This window comes from Mustela lutreola, chromosome 10, assembly GCF_030435805.1.
Source record: "Mustela lutreola isolate mMusLut2 chromosome 10, mMusLut2.pri, whole genome shotgun sequence".
Taxonomy (NCBI): Eukaryota; Metazoa; Chordata; class Mammalia; order Carnivora; family Mustelidae; genus Mustela; species Mustela lutreola.
In genome coordinates, this window is record NC_081299.1 from 62,747,461 (window position 1) to 62,767,101 (window position 19,641).

Sequence of the window (19,641 nt, forward strand, 5' to 3'; positions counted from 1 at the left end):
ATGTAGGTTCTTTCCGTAGTTTGGCTATTGTGGACATTGCTGTTATAAACATTCGGGTGCACATGCCCCTTTGGATCACTATGTTTGTATCTTTAGGGTAAATACTCAGTAGTGCAATTGCTGGGTCATAGGGCAGTTCTATTTTCAACATTTTGAGGAACCTCCATGCTGTTTTCCAGAGTGGCTGCACCAGCTTGCATTCCCACCAACAGTGTAGGAGGGTTCCCCTTTCTCCACATCCTCACCAGCATCTGTCATTTCCTGACTTGTTGATTTTAGCCATTCTGACTGGTGTGAGGTGATATCTCATTGTGGTTTTGATTTATATTTTCCTGATGATGAGTAATGCTAAGCATTTTTTTCATATGTCTGTCAGTCATCTGTATGTCTTCATCAGAGAAATGTCTGTTCAGGTCTTCTGCCCATTTCCTAAGTGTATTTTTTTATTTTGGGGGTGTTGAGTCTGATAAGTTCTTTTTTTTTTTTTTTTAAGAAATTATTTATTTATTTGACAGAGATCACAAGTAGGCAGAGAGGCAGGCAGAGAGAGAGGAGGAAGCAGGCTCCCTGCTGAGCTGAGAGCCCGATGTGGGGCTTGATCCCAGGACCCTGCGATCATGACCTGAGCCGAAGGCAGAGGCTTTAACCCACTGAGCCACCCAGGTGCCCCAGAGTCTGATAAGTTCTTTATAAATTTTGGATATCAGCCTTTTATCTGATACATCATTTGGAAATATCTTCTCCCATTACAGGTTGCCTTTTACTTTTGTTGATTATTTCCTTCACTGTGCAGAAGCTTTTTATCTTGATGAAGTCCCAGTAGTTCATTTTGCTTTTGTTTTGCTTGCCTATGGAGACTTGATGAGTAAGACGTTGCTGCAGCCAAGTTCAAAGAAGTTGCTGCCTGTGTTCTCCAGGATTTAGATAGATTCCTCTCTCACATGTAGGTCTTTCATCCATTTTGAATTTATTTTTGTATATGCCATAAGAAAGTGGTCCACTTTCATTCATCTGCATATTGCTGGCCAAGTTTCCCCAACACCATTTGTTGAAGAGATGGTCTTTTTTCCATTGGATATTCTTTCTTTCTTTGTGGAAGATTAGTTGACCATATAGTAGTGGTTCCATTTCTGGTTTCTCCATTCTCTTCTATGGATCTATGTGTCTGTTTTTGTGCCTGTCCCATACTGTCTTGATGATTACAGCTTCATAGTACAGCTTGAAGTCCAGAGTTGTGATGCTTCCATGTTTGCTTTCCCTTTTTTAAGATTGCTTTGCCTATTTGGGGTCTTCTCTGGTTTCATACAAATTTTAGAATTGCTTGTTCTAGCTCTGTGAAAAATGCTGGTGGTATTACACTAAAGGGGTAGCTTTCTCTGGTTAGTATAGATATTTTAGCAATATTTGTTCCTCTAATCCAAAGCATGGACTGTTTTTCCATTTCTTTGTGCCTTCCTCAATTTCATTCAAGAGAGTTCTATAGTTTTCAGAATATATGTCTTTCGCCTCTTTGGTTGGATTTATTCCCTGGAATATTTTGGTGTTGGTGCAATTGTAAATGGGATTGATTCCTTGGTTTCTATTTTTGCTGCTTCATTATTGGTGTATAGAAATGCAACAGACTTCTGTACATTTATTTTACATCTTGCAACTTTGCTGAATTCCTTATCAGTTCTAGCAACTTTTTAGTGGAGTCTTTGGTTTTCTATATGGATTATCATGTCATTTGCAAAGAGTGAAAGTTTGACTTCCTCCTTGGATGCCATCTATTTCTTTTTGTTGTCTGATTGCTGAGTCTAGGACTTCCAGTACTACGTTGAACAACAGTGGTAAGAGTAGACATACCTGCCTTGTTTCTGACCTTAAGAGAAATGTTCTCAATTTTTCCTCATTAAGGATGATATTAGCTGTGTGTCTTTTGTATATGGCCTTTATGATGTCGAGGTATGTACTTCATATCCCTATTCTTTTGAAGGTTTTTTTTCAAAAAACAATGCTATATTTTGCCAAGTGCTTTTCTGCATCTATTGAGAAGATCATATGGTTCTTATCCTTTATTTTATTAATGTGGTGTATCACCTTGATCGATTTGGGTATATCAAACTACCCCTGTAGCCCAAGAATAAATCCCACATGGTTGTGGTGAATAATTTTTTTAATGTAATGTTGGATTCAATTTCCTGGTATTTTGTTGAGAACTTTGGCATCCATGTTTATTAGGGATATTGGTCTATTAATTTTCCTTTATAGTGGGTCTTTGTCTGATTTTGGAATTAGGGTAATGCTGGCCTCATAAAATGAGTTTGGAAGTTTTCATTCCATGTCTATTTTTTAGAACAGTTTGAGAAGAATAGATATTAGCTCTTCTTTAAATGTCTGGTAGAATTCCCCTGGGAAGCCATCTGGCCCTGGGCTCTTACTTGTTGGGAGATTTTTGATTACTGATTCCGTTTCTTTGCTGGTTATGGGTCTGTTCAGATTTTCTATTTCTTCCTGTTTCAGTTTTGATAGTTTATGTTTCTAGGAATTTATCCATTTCTTCCAGATTGCCTAATTTGTTGGCACATAATTGCTCATAGCATTCTCTTATAATTGTTTGTGTTTCTGCAGTGTTGGTTGTGATCTCTCCTCTGTCATTCATGATTTTATTTGGGTCCTTTCTGTATTCTTTTTGATAAATCTGGCTAGGGCATTATCAATTTTGTTAATTCTTTTGAAGAACCAACTCTTAGTTTCATTGATCCAATTTACTGTGGTTTCTTTATTTCTATATCATTTATTTTTGCTCTAATCTTTATTATTTCCCTTCTCCTGCTAGATTTAGGCTTTATGAGTTGGTTGTGTATTTAAGACTTTTTTCTTACTTCTTAAGAAAGGCCGGTATTACTATATACTTCCCTCTTAGGATAACCTTTCCTGCATCTCAAATTTGATGCAGTCCAAAACCTTTTGTGTTTTCATTTTCACTTGCTTCCATGTATTTCTTTAATTTCCTATCTTTAATTTCCTGGTTAACCCATTCATTCTTTAGTAGGATATTCTTTAACCTCCATGTATTTGTGGTCTTTCCAAATTTTTTCTTGTGATTGACTTCAAGTTTCATAGCAATGTGGTCTGAAAATATGCATGGCATGAGCTCAGGCTTTTTGTATCTGTGGAAGCCTAATTCGTGACCCAGTATGTGATCTATTCTGAAGAATGTTCCATGTACACTTGAAAAGAATGTTTTTCTTCGGCTGCTTTAGGATGAAATTCTCTGAATATTATCTGTGAAGTCTATATGGTCCAGTGTGTCTTTCAAAGCCCTTGTTTCCTTGTTGATCTTCTACATAGATGATCTGTCCATTGCTGTGAGTAGGGTGTTAAAGTCCCCCACTATTACTATATTATTATCTTTAATTTTGTAATTAATTGATTTATATATTTAGCTGCTCCCAAGTTAGGGGAATAGATATTTGCAGTTGTTAAATCTTCATGTTGGACAAACCCTTTAATTATTATATAGTGCCCTCCTTCATTTCTTATTACAGTCTTTGGTTTAAAATCCAATTTATCTGATATAAGTATGTCTACTCTAGCTTTCTTTTGATGTCCATTATCATGATAAATTTTTCTCCACCTCCTCACTTTCAACCTAGAGGCATCTTTGGGTCAAAACTGAGGATCTTGTAAGCAGCATATTGATGGGTTTTGGGTTTTTATCCATTCTGATACATGTCTTTTGATTGGAGCATTTAATCCATTTACATTCAGAGTAATTACTGAAAGATATGGATTTAGTGCCATTGTATTACCTTTAAAGTTGTTGTTCCTGTAGATTGTGTCTGTTCCTTTCTAATATTTGTTGCTTTTGGTTTCTTTCCACTCAAAGGTCCCTTTTAATATCTCTTGCAAAGCTGATTTAGTGTTCACAAACTCCTTTAGTTTTTGCTTATCTTGGAAAGTCTGTATCTTTCCTCTTATTCTGAATGACAGCCTTGCTGGATAAAGTATTCTTGGCTGCACAATTTTCCCAATTATCATGTTAAAATTCCCTTCCACTCCTTTCTGACTTTCCAGGTCTCTGAGTACAGGATTGCTGCTAACCTTATGTGTCTACCCTTGTAGGTTAAGTATCTTTCATCCCTAGCTGTTTTCAGAATTCTCACCTCATCTTTGTATTTTGTGAGTTTCACTATGATATGCCATGGTGTTGCCTGTTTTAGTTGATTTTGATAGGAGTTCCCTGTGCTCCTTGGACTTGAATGTCTGTTTCCTTCCCCCAATTAGGGAAGATCTCAGCTATAATTTGTTCAAATAAGCCTTCTGTCCCTTTTTCCTGCTCTTCTTCTTCTTGGACTCTTATGATATGGATATTGCTTTATGGAATTGCTGAGTTCCCCTTCTCTACCTTCATCCACCCCTCATCTACCTTCATGATCTAATAGTTTTCTTACCCTCTTCTTTTCAGCTTCATTATTTTCTATAATTATATCTTCTATATCACCTATCTTCTCTGCTTCTTCAATCTTCATTGTCATTATATCCAGTCAGTTTGCATCTCAGTTATAGCATTTTTAAATTTCAGCCTGACAATGTTTAGGTCCTTTATCTCTGCAACAAGTATTTCTCTGATGTCTCTTGTGCTTTTCTCTCTCTCTTTTTTTAAAGATTTATTTATTTATTTTAGAGACAGAGAGAGAAAAAGGGAGGAGGGGCAGAGGAGGAGAGAGACTCCCCAATGTACTGATGCAAGGCCTGACCCCACAACCCATGAATCATGACCTGAGCCAAAACCAAGAGTCAGATGCTTAACCGACTAAGCCACCCAGGCACCCCAACTTCTATGCTTTTTTTCAAGTCCAGCTAGTAGTCTTATGACTGTTGTTCTAAATTCTTACTCAGATATACTGCTTTTATCTATTTTGAGCAAGTCCCTGGCTGTGATTTCTTCTTGAATGTTCTTTTGGGGGAGTTCCTCCATCTTGTCATTTTGGCTAAGTTTTTATCTTTTGCATGTTATGAAAACTTGTTATGTTCCCTGCACCGAGAGTAATGGTATATTAAAAAGTGGTCATACACTGTCCAGGACCTGACACTTCAGGAAGTGTCTCTGGTGTATGCTGTGAGCACTCTGCTGTTGTATTTTTGCTGCTTTTTCTCACTGGTCACTCCTCTGGAGATTCCCCCCTTTTGTGCAGTGGGGAGTGTCTGGACCTCTAGCTAGGTGTGTTTAGCTTTATTTGTTGAAATTAGGCCAGAGAGAAAAGAAAAGAAAAGGCTGATCCAAAATAGAGAGATAGAGAGAGAGAAAAGGGAAAGAAATGAAAACCCAGAAAACTCCACTCCCAAACTATTAAAACTCATACGGCAATTCAGTAACGTGGCAAGATACAAAGTCAATGTACAGAAATCAGTGGCTTTCTTATACACTAACAATGAAAATACAGAAAGGGAAATTAGAGAATTGATTCCATTTACTATAGCACCAAGAACCATAAGATACCTGGGAATAAACCTAACCAAAGAGGTAAAGGATCTGTACTCGAGGATCTATAGAACGCTCATGAAAGAAACTGAAGAAGACACAAAAAGATGGAAGAACATTCCATGCTCTTGGATTGGAAGAATAAACATTGTTAAAATGTCTATACTGCCTAGAGCAATCTATACTTTTAATGCCATTCCAATCAAAATTCCACCGGTATCTATCAAAGAGCTGGAGCAAATAATCCTAAAATTTGTATGAGATCAGAAGAGACCCCAAATTGCTACAGAAATGTTGAAAAACAAAAATAAAACTGGGGGCATCACGTTACTGATTTCAAGCTTTACTACAAAGCTGTGATCACCAAGACAGCATGATACTGGCATAAAAACAGACACATAGACCAGTGGAACAGAGTAGAGAGCCCAGATATGTACCCTCAACTCTATGGTCAAATAATCTTCAACAAAACAGGAAAAAATATACAGTGGAAAAAAGACAGTCTCTTCAATAAATGGTGCTGGGAAAACTGGACAGCTATATGTAGAAGAATGAAACTCGACTATTCTTTTACACTGTACACAAAGATAAACTCAAAATGGATAAAAGACCTCAATGTGAGGCAGGAATCCATCAGAATTCTAGAGGAGAACATAGGCAGTAACCTCTTCGATATCAGCCACAGCAACTTCTTTCAAGATATGTCTCCAAAGGCAAAGGAAACAAAAGAAAACATGAACTTTTGGGACTTCATCAAGATCAAAACCTTCTGCACAGCAAAGGAAACAGTCAACAAAACAAAGAGGCAACCCACGGAATGGGAGAAGATATTCACAAATGACAGTACAGACAAAGGCTGATATCCAGGATCTACAAAGAACTTCTTAAACTCAACACACACAAAACAGATAATCATGTCAAAAAATGGCAGAAGATATGAACAGACACTTCTTCAATGAAGACATACAAATGGCTAACAGGTTCATGAAAAAATGTTCAAATGTTCAAAAAAATGTTCATCATTAGCCATCAGGGAAATTCAAATTAAAACCACATTGAGATACCACCTTACACCAGTTAGAATGGCCAAAATTAGCAAGACAGTAAACAACAAGTGTTGGAAGGGATGTGGAAAAAGGGGAACCCTCTTACACTGTTGGTGGGAATCCAAGTTGGTGCAGCCACTTTGGAGAACAGTGTGGAGATTCCTCAAGAAATTAAAGATAGAGCTTCCGTATGACCCTGCAATTGCACTACTGGGTATTTACCCCAAAGATACAGATGTCGTGAAAAGAAAGGCCATCTGTACCCCAATGTTTATAGCAGCAATGGCCACAGTTGACAAACTGTGAAAAGAACCAAGATACCCTTTAATGGACGAATGGATAAGGAAGATGTGGTTCATATACACTATGGAGTATTATGCCTCCATCAGAAAGGATGAATACCCAACTTTTGTATCAACATGGATGGGACTGGAAAAGATTATGCTGAGTGAAATAAGTCAAGCAGAGACAGTCAATTATCATATGGTTTCACTTATTTGTTGTGCATAACAAATAACATGGAGGACATGGGGAGATGGAGAGGAGAAGGGAGTTGAGGGAAATTGGAAGGGGAGATGAACCATGAGATACTATGGACTATGAAAAACAATCTGAGGGTTTTAAACCTCAGATTGGGGGGTGGGAGGTTGGGGAGCCAGGTGATGGGTATTAAGGAGGGCACGGATTGCATGGAGCACTGGGTGTGGTGCATAAACAATGAATTCTGTTACACTGAAAAGAAATAAATAAAAAAATAATAATAACAAATTTTTTTTAAAAACCCAAAGCTACAATTAAAAAAAAAAAAAAAAAAACTATAAGCTGATTCCAAATAAAAAGGGAAAAAAAAACAAACAAAGAAAATAAAAGAAAAAAAAAAGAAAGAAAACTGACCAAAAAAAAGAGAAAAGGACATGAAAAAATAAGCTAACAAACAAGGAAAAAACTGTAAGCCTGATTCCAAAGGAAGGAAGAAGGAGAAGGAGGAGGAGGAGAAGAAAAATACAGCTTCATCCCATTTCTACCAGAACTCCAGGTCAGCCTTTGAAGCACTGTATGTTCAGTAGACTTGGTACATGCAGTATGCTATCTGTGCTAGTCTTCTGAGGGGGAAAGGCCCTCTGTGCTGGCTCAGAGTCAGTTCTGCCATAGTAAATATGCCCTTCCCAGGCACAGGGTTTGGTGTAAGCAGCTTCCACCTCCACTGGGGGCTACTGTGTTTGTAGTTCTCTGAAGTCCTACCATGTTGGTGGTGAAGGGAAAATAGAGCCATCTGACCCTCATCCCTGGACGGGAGATCTCACACCCCCTGCAGTTCAGAAAGCCCTCACAGAAAAGCAAGGGCCATCTGCACTCGTAGCACCACAGCTCTCTTGCATTTTATTTTTGGCATACAGCTAGGTTTCAAAACTCCAAATCCTAAAGGACTGGGCACCACATGGATCCACTCCTTCTTCTGGAGTAGAGGCTCCCCACCATGCTGTCCTAGTGTCCTTTGTCCCAAAAAACAATCCCATGCCTGCACAGTGCACAGAATGTACTTTGCAACACCAGGAAAAGCACCAATCAAGTTATTCACCTTGTGCAGGCACCACGGCCCCCTACCCCTAAAAGGCCATTTGCTAGTACCTACAGGGTTTTTTGTCCTTGGAGAGACTAATGCTTTCTCCCAGTGTGACCCAGAAGACCTCTACACCACTTTGTGCATTCTCTGGCTGGCACCCTCCTCCCCAGGAGCATGAGCCACAGCTCCGCTCCACTGAAAGTCACACACTTGTGATACACAGATCTCCTCACTCACCAGTCTGCAGTGTGGGGAGATTTTCTTGTGCAGACCCAAAAGAGAGAGGACACTCTTTCAACCCCTCTCACTTTCTCTCTCTTTTCTCTCCCTGCAGAAAGGGCTCCCTTCCTTCTGCAGCATGAGTTTTTCTCTCCCCCAACTCCCTTCCATGCACTCACATACATCACACTCTCCCTTCAAATCATGGAGATCCTGTTTCCAAAACTCATATCGATTTCCTGGGTGTTCTAAGTGATCTGACTACAATACAGCTGTGACAGGTGTGTTTGACAGCTGTGTGTGACAGCTGTGTTGAGCTGTGTTGAGGAAAGCCCTGGGTCCCCCACTTCTCTTCCATCTTAATTCTCCCTATGTTGTACCCCAACTTTATCCATTTTTAATAATTTTGAAGAGTAGGCAGGCAAAATCCAAACCATTTCAAGAATTATTAATGAGAGATATACACATTGCACCTACTTAAAGCAAACTATCTAAAGCTAAAATGAAGGGTGTCCTATTTAACAGTGTAAGGAGACCATATATTTTTATCAATTCCTTCTTCTAAGAGCTTTTGTTCACACAAATGCAGAATACTTGATTGCGATATTTTGTGCCAAGAGGCAGTCAACACTATCTAGAGAGAGAAAGTCAGCTTGGATTGCCAGGGGGAAATAAAAGCTTCAAGGTATGTAAAGAGCTCTTTCCCAGGAAATAAGAAGTCAACTTTACATGTTTTGCCTAAAAAAGAAATGTGTCCTTTTTCTTAAGTTTACATTTGTTCCCCTTAAGATCCCTCTAGGCTCTCTGGAATTTGTACTTGGAGTCAACCTTGTTTTAAGAGTAATTTTCAATTGTTACAGCTCTATCTAACACTGATAGTCTAAAAGAAAAAATAAGGAGCAATTAAGATTATAGCTGGTATTTTAACCCTGGCATTTTGACCCTGAAGACAGCACAAAATACAACTTGACCCAAGTAAAATTAGATTAAGTGGAAATTATAACGACAAAATAAAACTATCAATGCTAAAAATATATATATAGTGAAGCATTTTTCTTTTTTAATAAAAAATAGTTTGGGGGCGCCTGGGTGGCTCAGTGGGTTAAGCCTCTGCCTTCGGCTCAGGTCATGATCTCAGGATCCTGGGATCAAGCCCCACATTGCGCTCTCCGCTCAGCAGGGAGCCTGCTTCCTCCCCTCTCTCTCTGCTCTGCCTCTCTGCCTACTTCTGATCCCTCTCTCTGTCAAATAAATAAATAAATAACCTTAAAAAAATAGTTTGAAGAATCACATATTATTAATAACAATAAAAACTGCAAAATTGACTTCAGAAGTAATTTAATTTTTAGAGTAGTAATTAACAAAAAATAAACTAAGTAAAACATAAGGTAAAAATTTTATTGATCAAAAATCAATAGAAGAATCATATCATCTTATAAAAATTTGATGTGGAAAAACTGAATTGGAACCACAAAAATATTTAATAAAGTTGATGAACCTTAATATGGATAAAAACATAATCAATGAATCAAGTCTTTATTTTAAAATTGACACAGAAAATATGGTAGTCTAATTAAAATAATCCTGGTAGAATAAAAAAGGATAGAGCCATAAATAGTTTAACACTGTTATACAAAAAAATTAAGGAATCAAGTTAACTAATAAAGTTTACTCTGCCCATCAAATAAAAGAATAGTTTACTGACTCCAATTCATTAATGTTAGTATAAATCAGATTTAAATGTTGGTGTACAGAAACAGCCAAAATATCCTCAGGTTTAAACTGGGTCAAAATGTCAGAAGCAAATTACAGGGGTCAAAAAGGCAAGGCCAAAATAGCCAATATCCAAAATAGTGCACTGTCCACTGGGCTAATATATTTGCTCTAATGATTGCTCCATTTATGTACTAAGAATTTTAAAACTGACTAAATTGGTACATTAAATAAAGTGTAATTTCATATATTATGAACAAATACATATAATATGTAAAATTTATATATTATATAACATATATTATATGTTATATAAATGGATTCTTCTGTGGAGAATGGATTTATGTTAAAGAAAGCATAACTGTATTTAGGGCAATAACTAAAGCATAAAAACCATTGAGGAGGCTCTTGTAAGTATCTAAATACAAAGCACAGTTAGAATGAAGTCTTACAGTGGAGATGGTATGACGAGAGAACGGGGGATGGAAGACAGGCAGATGGATCTGGTGCACTGTCAAGCTGAATTAATGATTCTGGAGCAAGATAGAGCAATCAAGGCCAGCCATATAAATTTAGAAGTAAGCAGTTTGTTTATGGTCTTTAAGCTATGGGACAAGACGAAATCACCCAGAAGAACACCAAAAGAGAAAATGTACCTGGTATTCTCCAACGTTCAGACTCTAAACGTTAGCGATTGAGCCACATCAGAGAGAAAGGAGGGAAACCAGAAGAGTGTGGCTCTCTGGTTTCTGTGGCTTCCTTCATGGAAGGAGAAGAAAATATTACAAAAAAGAGAGTGGCAACATGTGCTGAAGGAGAATAAGGTGAGAAAGAGAATAATTCTCCACTGGAGGAGCAAGAGAGATGTTCTCAGAAATATATAAAAAGGCGATTCCCAGAAGTAGCGCAGATACAGTTCCAGTTGGTGTCGGGTAATGAGAGGATAGGAGGGAAGAAAGTGGAGGAGTCAGTCCCTGAAGACAACATTAATGGGAAGTTTCCTTCTTTCTTCCCTCCTTCTTTCTTTAAAGATTTTATTTTTTTATTTGACAGAGAGAGAGACAGTGAGACAGGGAACACAAGTAGGAGGAGTGGGAAAGGGAGAAGCAGGCTTCCCACTGAGCAGAGAACCCTATGTGGGGCTCAATCTCCGGATCCTTAGGATCATGACCTGAGCTGAAGGCAGACACTTAACGACTGAGCCACCTAGGAGTTTCTATGAGAAAAAGCAAAGAAATAGAATGGTAGGTGGAAGATGGTAAGAGGGTCAATGGAGGCCTCACCAGTTTTTTTCACAGAGCTGGTAATTAGGCATGTTTGTATGTAGGTGGGAACGGTGGCAGAGGGACAAGGGACGATTTTACAGAAAGGCCCTCAAGGAGCTACTAGCCTCAAGAGGACAAGAGTTCCTCTTCCTTGTGAGATCAGAGCAGGTGGAGCCCTTGGTACAAAGTCACCAACTTCTCTGGCTCCCAGCTTTTTTGGAAGAGGAGGCTGCTGAAGAATATTTCCTATGGGCTAACCTCAACAGTATTCCAATTCTCCCACGCTCACTTACATTATTAAATACAGTTAAGCTTTCTTTAACATAAGACTCTTCAAAAGAAGTGTAAATGTTGAGTGAACAGGTCAAAGAGAAAAGACCAAAAATGACATCCAATACACCTGCCATGCCTATTCATCCACTCACCCCCAACTCCTGGGTATAACACTCTTAGGATCTGGAGGTGTTTCCTCTAATATAGCTGCACTTCCAGAGCTTGCAAAACCAACAGTTCCTCCTGGCCCATGGTTCAGCAGTGAATCTCCCAGATATATCTTCTCTCCGAGGAATGGAAATTGCAAAGGGTCTCAAGGAAATATTCTACATTGGAGTTTTCCCCTTTCTTTGAAAACTCCTGTTCATCCCAGCAGAAGCAGTGCTCTAGGGTCCTTCTCTCCTTGGTCTATTATATCAGAAGTGGAGGCTTATTCTTCTTTGGCCCATTTAGCTCAAGAATTTTGTCAAAAAAATGATAATTTCACTATAGTCCCAATTACTATATCCTCATTAATACAAGGTTTATGAATGAAAATATAACTGATCATATTGAGCAGTAAAACATCATTTTGAATCATGATACATTTGGAGTTAAAACAACTCACTCACAGATTTCTGATAGCCCAAAAGACTTCGCTTCTATTTTTCCAAAATAGAAAAAAAAAAGTACTTGCTGGTATATTTTCCACCCCAAGTTTAGAAAAACACAAATGGAAATTTATAAAACAGCCTCTACAAATGAATATTTTTTTACCTACCTTCCCATCTTACAGGATCATATGTGATCAAATAAAATCTGTGAGAAGGAACTTTAAAGACTATAAAATGCTATTATCTGTCTAAGAGCAAACCTTAGAATATCTACCTAGGTACAATGAAACCTAACAAGCATCAATAAAGAGGCTTTGAGAATAGAGATAGGAAAGTGCATATGTGATAACCCTTTCAGTTGAGGAATAGGGGTCCAAGTACTGTTGAGAAAGTCACAGGGGAAAACTACTTATTTATACATCTCAGGAATGAGAGCACATCAAGGAAGAACAACTCTTGAAACCAGTGCCTGCTCAAACTTTCATTTGTACATGAATGACTTGAGGAACTTGTGAAAATGCAGATTCTTATTCTGTAAGACTAGATTGGGGCCCAAGATTCTGCCTTTCTAGAAGTGCTCAGAGGTAATGCCCCTGCTTTGGTCTACAGACCATATTTTGCATAGCAAGACTCAACTCTCTGGGGTTAGCTGAGGAATGAGGCAAGTGTCCCAAAAAGAGGACTGGGTAAGATACAGTATCATGAAACAGCCAAGAAGCCTGACAAGACATCTTTGTTAGAAAGGGAGATTTAAATAAGACACATGGGTCAGAGTCATAAGCTGGGATTCACGGATGGGAAGAAAGCAAGATATGGGGGTTGCCTGGGTTAATGAAGCATCAAGAGCTATATGATGTTCTTTCTGAAGGATATTTTTTTTTAATAACTCTAATGAGAGGAAATCCCTTCAGAAAGAAGAAATCAGCCTCTTGAAAAAAGGACCAAACATGCCATCAGCAATTGATCTTTACCAGCCAAATATTTAAGTGTTCCTAGACTTTGAAAGAATTATGTATTTCTTAAATGATGGACTGTCATGAAGAATTCTTAGACTAACTTATCACTTAACACTCAGACTATGACTTACCATAGGTCTCAACGTCTAAGGAAGTGTCTGGTTGTTCTTCTAGGAAAAAACACAAGGGCAAAGAAATCTTTATTTGTAGGGACTGGTGATTCTGAAGCTCCATACCCATCTCTCTCTGACATAAAAATTCTAGTTCTTAGACTTTAACACACAGAATAATATAAGGTCAGTCGGACTAGTTGAACAGATACTCAATACCCAAAGTCACTAATCATGAGCATTTAATCTTAGGAAGTCCAAAAAAGTTGCACGAAGGTACTGAAGGTAAGAAGTTTGAGATGGAGGAATAAAACTTCCACTTTCATCCACGCCCTGTACAGGGCGATATGCACAGTCTCAGGAAATTCAGCACCAAGAAATAAGGTGCTTTGTTTACTTTCACTTTATGTTCATGCTTTGACCTCAGAAGATGTATTAGTCATGAAAAACTTAACATGCATTAAATACTCTCAATTACATGCAGAATTGTAAGTACAGGCTAGAGAAAAAAGATGTAACTGGAATTCTGCAGCCAAATTGCATGTGACCTTTTGCTTTAACAGTAGCTTGCACATGGTAACTAGTAACACAACTGGTTCAGTTTGGAAGATACAATTTATGGGTTTTGGGGGTAAGGGAGGTGGCTATGGCAAGTTCCATAATGAACAATGATAGCACACTAAGGTTTTACTGCCCAAATAATCCCACACATGTGTGAAACAAAAACATTAATACTTTCTATGAACACTCCACTCTCTGGTACTTTAACACACTTGTGAAGTCTTTAAAAAAAATTCCCACTATAGAGCCAATAGCAGAAATTACAACACAGTCTAAGCATGGATGCTTCTCATCAATCTAACAATAGAAAATCATGGAGAGTCAGAATTGAGATAAAAACTCTAGGGAAGGTGAGCATTTGTAAACTGTGTTCCCTTAGGAAAGATTATGATAATTAAAATAGCAGCCAATTTTTGAATACTTATTATGCACTAGGAGCCATGTTTCATTTACATATTTCTTTTAATATTCACAGCATCCCTTGCTGTAGTCATAATAATCAATTCTCCTCTAAAACTGAAAAGCTGAGGTTCCCAGAGGCAATGTGAAACTTAGGGTCTAATCTTTGCGTGGAGTCACCACCCTGCTAGTAAGCAATGGATCTGAAATTCAAACAGGTTTGTGTAGCTCTTCGTCCACTCATAACCAGTACAGCTTCCAGCCTCTGATACTAGCAATGTATCACAAAAATAAAGATTATTCATAAAGTTTTTTACACTTCCCTCATCTCCCACCAGATCCCCTTTAAAATAGGAATTCTGGACCAGATTCATTAGGATGACAAGCATTATTTAATTTCCCAGGTTTGTCTCGGGGCATATAGGTTTCAGAGTTAACATCTGAAAAGACAAATAAAGCCTCCCAAATGTGATAAGAATGGCCATCTCTCACTGGTTTTATTAGACTTAAAAGCATGTATGTTCAAGGCTGAGTACTTGAGAGAGAAAATAAAATGTCAACATCCAGGATCAGCTGCTTTATTCCTATTCCTGGGCCCTAAGTAACTAGACTTGCCTTTCATATGCCAAAAATAATTTAAAGAACAAAAAATTTGAGGTTTGTAGCCATATTTTTTTAAAAAATCACGTCACAGTGATTTTTGTGAATGGCCCAAGAGTACACTGTTCTAATCAAGTGCTAGCTCATACGATAAGTGCTTAGCCTCTGCCTCAAGCTCCCGACTGATCTTCCCCAACTTCTCCAGTTATAGACACCAATGAACTCCACCTGCAGACTCAGGGTCATTGCAATCAGTGCTGGGTAGGGCAGGAAGCAGATCAGTAATATCAGTCGTCCCAGCAGTTGAAGGAGAAGGAAACTGGCTACTCAGTGTAATAAAGGTGCTTTACAGACATAGTTAATCCTCTGTGGCTGTACACTAGGAGTGTAATTACTCCCATTTTCAGATAAGGAATGGAAAATCAGAGTGTTGAAGGTAACCAAGTTTGCATAGTCTTACTGTTTAAAAAAAAAGCAAGCAAACAAACAAAGCAGAACCTAGATGCTGGTCTCCCACTACCCAGACTGAATATCATACAATATAATTTTGACTCCTTCTGAGTTAAAAGATCCAAGTTCTCTCTCTCTTTCCATGTGATCATTTCATAAGATGGCTGAGCCAGCTTTCTATATAACATTTTATCTTTTTCGAAAGCTGTGAGAAAGTTGTGAGAACATTCATACATCATGAATGTATGTAGACATACATATAACTGCCTTATCATGCATAGACACACCAAAGTAGAATTATTTTGAACCTGGTAATTGTTGGGAAGACTGCAACCTCAAACGAGATGAGCTCCTGGATATGCATGCTGTTGCCTTCTTATATCTAGTGCGAGAGCATCAGCAAATAGCCTGAGAGGGGAACTATTGGCCTACACTTCCCAGTCTGATTGCTTTATCTTTTATACCTTTATTCCCTTTAGTCTTTCTTGCTTGAAAGGTGCTTAGGGGGATAACGATAAAGTCTGGTTGGAGAAAGGGCTGGAGGAGGGAGTAGCAATGAGTGGAGCCAGGCTGGAAGTTGGTGAGAGTCATGTTCCTGCTGTGTCCGAGTCTGGAACATTACTAAAAAGAACTAGGGTGTCAGGGTGGCTCAGTCAGATAAAGGTCTGCCTCTTGATTTCATCTCAGGTCATGATCTCAGGGTCATAGGATAGAGCCCTGCATTGGGTGCTATGCTCAGCAGGGAGTCTACTGGGGATTCTCTCTCTCTCCCTCTCCCTTTACCTCTTCCTGCCCCTGCTCTCTCACACACACTTACACACACACACACACACACACACGCACACACTCTCTCTCTCTCTCTTTCTCAAATAAATAAATAAATCTTAAGAAGAAAAAGAGGAAGAAAGAAGAAGAACAAGAAGAGGAAGAACAAGAAGAACAAGAAGGAGGAGGTGGAGGAGGAGGGGGAGGAGGAGGAGGAGAAGAACAACAACAACAACAACAACACCAACAACAACCAGGAACCTAGTCCTACATTCGAGCTCAGCATCACTAACAGTGAGTCAACCAGATATTATGTTTCTCCTGACTGGAGGCAATGGAGATCACTACAGCATACCTAGAATGTATTCTGGTACAAAAATGTTTGACAGGAATCCACCAATCACTTAGCCTTAAAACCTAACCTGCACCTTATAGGAAATATAGGAAATTAAAAAAACAATGTAAATGATACCCCTTGGAAGGAACCAAACGTATCCAGAAAGTGAGATATTCAGCAGGACAACTGGCAGGACAGGTCAGTATTAGGAGAGAAGGAGGCCTTGCTAATTAGATTAGAGACTTGCGGGACATAACCATCAGATACAAGGTTTGTCCCTGGATTTGATCCTGATTTGGACAAAATGTTATAAAGACATCCATGAGGAACAATTGGGGAAATCTGAACATAGAATGAATATTAGATAAAATTGACATTTGTTGAACTGGAAAAGTGGAAACTGTCTGCCAAAAGAAAGCAGGTAGCAAACAACACATAAAGCAAATTCTTATAAAAAATACTACAGATCTGGAAGGAAATATGAGAAAGGTTGTATACAGTGGTGATTGTATCTGTAGTACTTTATTTAATTTTACTTTGATATATTTTTTAAATTTCTACAATATGCATAAAGCTGCTTTTATAGCAATAAAAACATTTTAATTTAAAAAAGAACTAGGTATTTACATGGAAGTGCATGGTCCCTCCCACAGAGCTGGTTTTTTAATATGCATAATATACATTTAGTCAGTAGATAATCAAGAATAAAACCCAAAGGCTGACCTTAATTTCTGTCCATATCCTGGGTTTTAAGTACTAGGAATGAGTCCCAGTATTTATGCAGCCTTAGCATTTCTGCTAGCTGCCTCTGGTTACCCACTGTGTCAGGCCCATCAAATGGAGAACTTGGGCTTCTGCCTTGGATTCTTACCCCAAATCTCATTTCTTTTCCTGAACTCACGTGGCTGGCTTTGGCCCTGAGGTTCTGCCTAACTTCTGCCAGCCCTGGATCCTGTTCTCCGTACACCAACTCTTTGGCTTGGATAGGTCTGAATATAAAAAATGCTCAGAGTCACAGTGCTGCCATTTCTCTGAATTTCCAGCACCTTCTGGTAGCTGGAACCTTCACTACTGTGTCCTGCCTGTCAACCTCTGGTGCAATTGCCTACTCAAACTTTACCCGAACTTGTCATACTCGGGAAACAGCAAGAAGCAAGGTGGCTGGCCATTGGCCATTCTGCTGACATCATTTCTCTCTCTGTCCTGGCTTCACTAATCCCTGCTACAGAGACCTGGCAGTCTGCAAACCCAAGACAGATGTGATACTAAGCCTGCACAATCTGAGAACGAGCCAGTCTTGCTGAAGGGGAGAGCTGGACCCATAGTGTGCACAACTATGCCCATAGGGTCATTATTTCTTCTCATTCTTAATTTAGTCATTCTAAATTCATTGACCTCTTATCTGCTATCAAATACTATGCTAGTCACTGAGACTACATAGGTGACCAAAGGAATCCCTGCCCTGGAGTTATTTGTAATACATCAGGATGGAGACTTTAAGCAAATAAGTACACCAATAGTTATTTACTTCCAAATGGGATATGATAGGTGTTAAGAAGGAACAGTACAATGTAGGAGGACAAGAAAACAAAAACTTAAAGGATGAATTAGAGTTGGCATGATGGTCAGCAATCTTGACAAATGATACAGCATGGGCAAAGACCGTATGATAGGAAGGAGCTTGGCTACACAGGAGAGAATCAAAGCTGGCATGGCTAGAAGACAATGGGTCAGACGCTGGGAGAGGTGAGGTGGGGCTAGAGAAGCAGGAAGGAAGGCAAATGGGACCCCTGACTACCATGTAAAAGGCCCAGGTTGGGTCCCACTTAGACACCCTTATAGGAGTAATACTCGAGGTTGAGTTTATACTCAACTGAGTATCATCTGTAACCTTTTATGTCATCCAAAAGAAGAACTGCAGTTGAGTCTGAAAAGGTAACCATATTCTGGGTATCATGGTCAAGTACTGAAAACAAAATAAAAATCATTATCCTACTCATGAGTCACCTTATTTGCAGTTCTAGTAGCCACAATTTAAAGAAAATTATAGGGGAGTAAGGGAAGGCCCAGGGAAAGTCAAGAGAGAAAGGGCCAGAAAATGTAGTCCAGCATCTTTCACAAAAGATGATGGTACGGAAGAGGGCCAGGCCTGGGGGTCCCAGGCATCCCTCATAGGGACAGCCTTGGCAGGACAGGTACCACTGAAGTGGTACAGGCTAGGAGATAAAATGACAAAGGTCTATGAACTCAAAAGCAACACAAGGTTACAGAGTAGAGGAAATTAAGCACTTTCAGTAGTCAGAAATGGTATATATTTTTATAGACTGTAGAAGGTTTGAAAACTCATAGCCTAAAAAAAAAAGTACAATTCAGGATAAAAAAACAAAACCCATCTATATGTTGCCTCCAAGAAACACATTTTAAGCCCGAAGACACCTCCAGATTTAAAGTGAGGGGGTGGAAAAGAATTTACCATGCTAATGGACATCAGAAGAAAGCAGGAGTGGCAATCCTTATATCAGATCAATTAGATTTTAAGCCAAAGACTATAATAAGAGATGAGGAAGGACACTATATCATACTCAAAGGGTCTGTCCAACAAGAAGATTTAACAATTTTAAATATCTATGCCCCCAATGTGGGAGCAGCCAACTATATAAACCAATTAATAACAAAATCAAAGAAACACATCAACAATAATACAATAATAGTAGGGGACTTTAACACTCCCCTCACTGAAATGGACAGGTCATCCAAGCAAAAGATCAGCAAGGAAATAAAGGCCTTAAATGACACACTGGACCAGATGGACATCACAGATATATTCAGAACATTTCATCCCAAAGCAACAGAATACACATTCTTCTCTAGTGCACATGGAACATTCTCCAGAATAGATCACATCCTCGGTCCTAAATCAGGACTCAACAGGTATCAAAAGATTGGGATCATTCCCTGCATATTTTCAGACCACAATGCTCTAAAGCTAGAACTCAACCACAAAAGGAAGTTTGGAAAGAACCCAAATACATGGAGACTAAACAGTATCCTTCTAAAGAATGAATGGGTCAACCAGGAAATTAAAGAAGAATTGAAAAAAATCATGGAAACAAATGATAATGAAAATACAACGGTTCAAAATCTGTGGGACACAACAAAGGCAGTCCTGAGAGGAAAATATATAGCGGTACAAGCCTTTCTCAAGAAACAAGAAAGGTCTCAGGTACACAACCTAACCCTACACCTAAAGGAGCTGGAGAAAGAACAAGAAAGAAACCCTAAGCCCAGCAGGAGAAGAGAAATCATAAAGATCAGAGCAGAAA

General features: G+C 38.8%; 1 protein-coding gene across 2 annotated transcripts in view; it reads right to left on the bottom strand.

Annotated features, from left to right (window-relative positions):
* SLC44A5 (solute carrier family 44 member 5) overlaps positions 1-19,641 on the bottom strand; it is a 403,850-nt gene that overhangs the window by 218,308 nt on the left and 165,901 nt on the right. For both annotated transcript variants that reach the window (XM_059137458.1, XM_059137460.1), the window contains exon 3: positions 13,228-13,266. In XM_059137458.1, the coding sequence (XP_058993441.1) occupies positions 13,228-13,266 (39 nt within the window). The remainder of the gene's footprint in view (positions 1-13,227; positions 13,267-19,641) is intronic.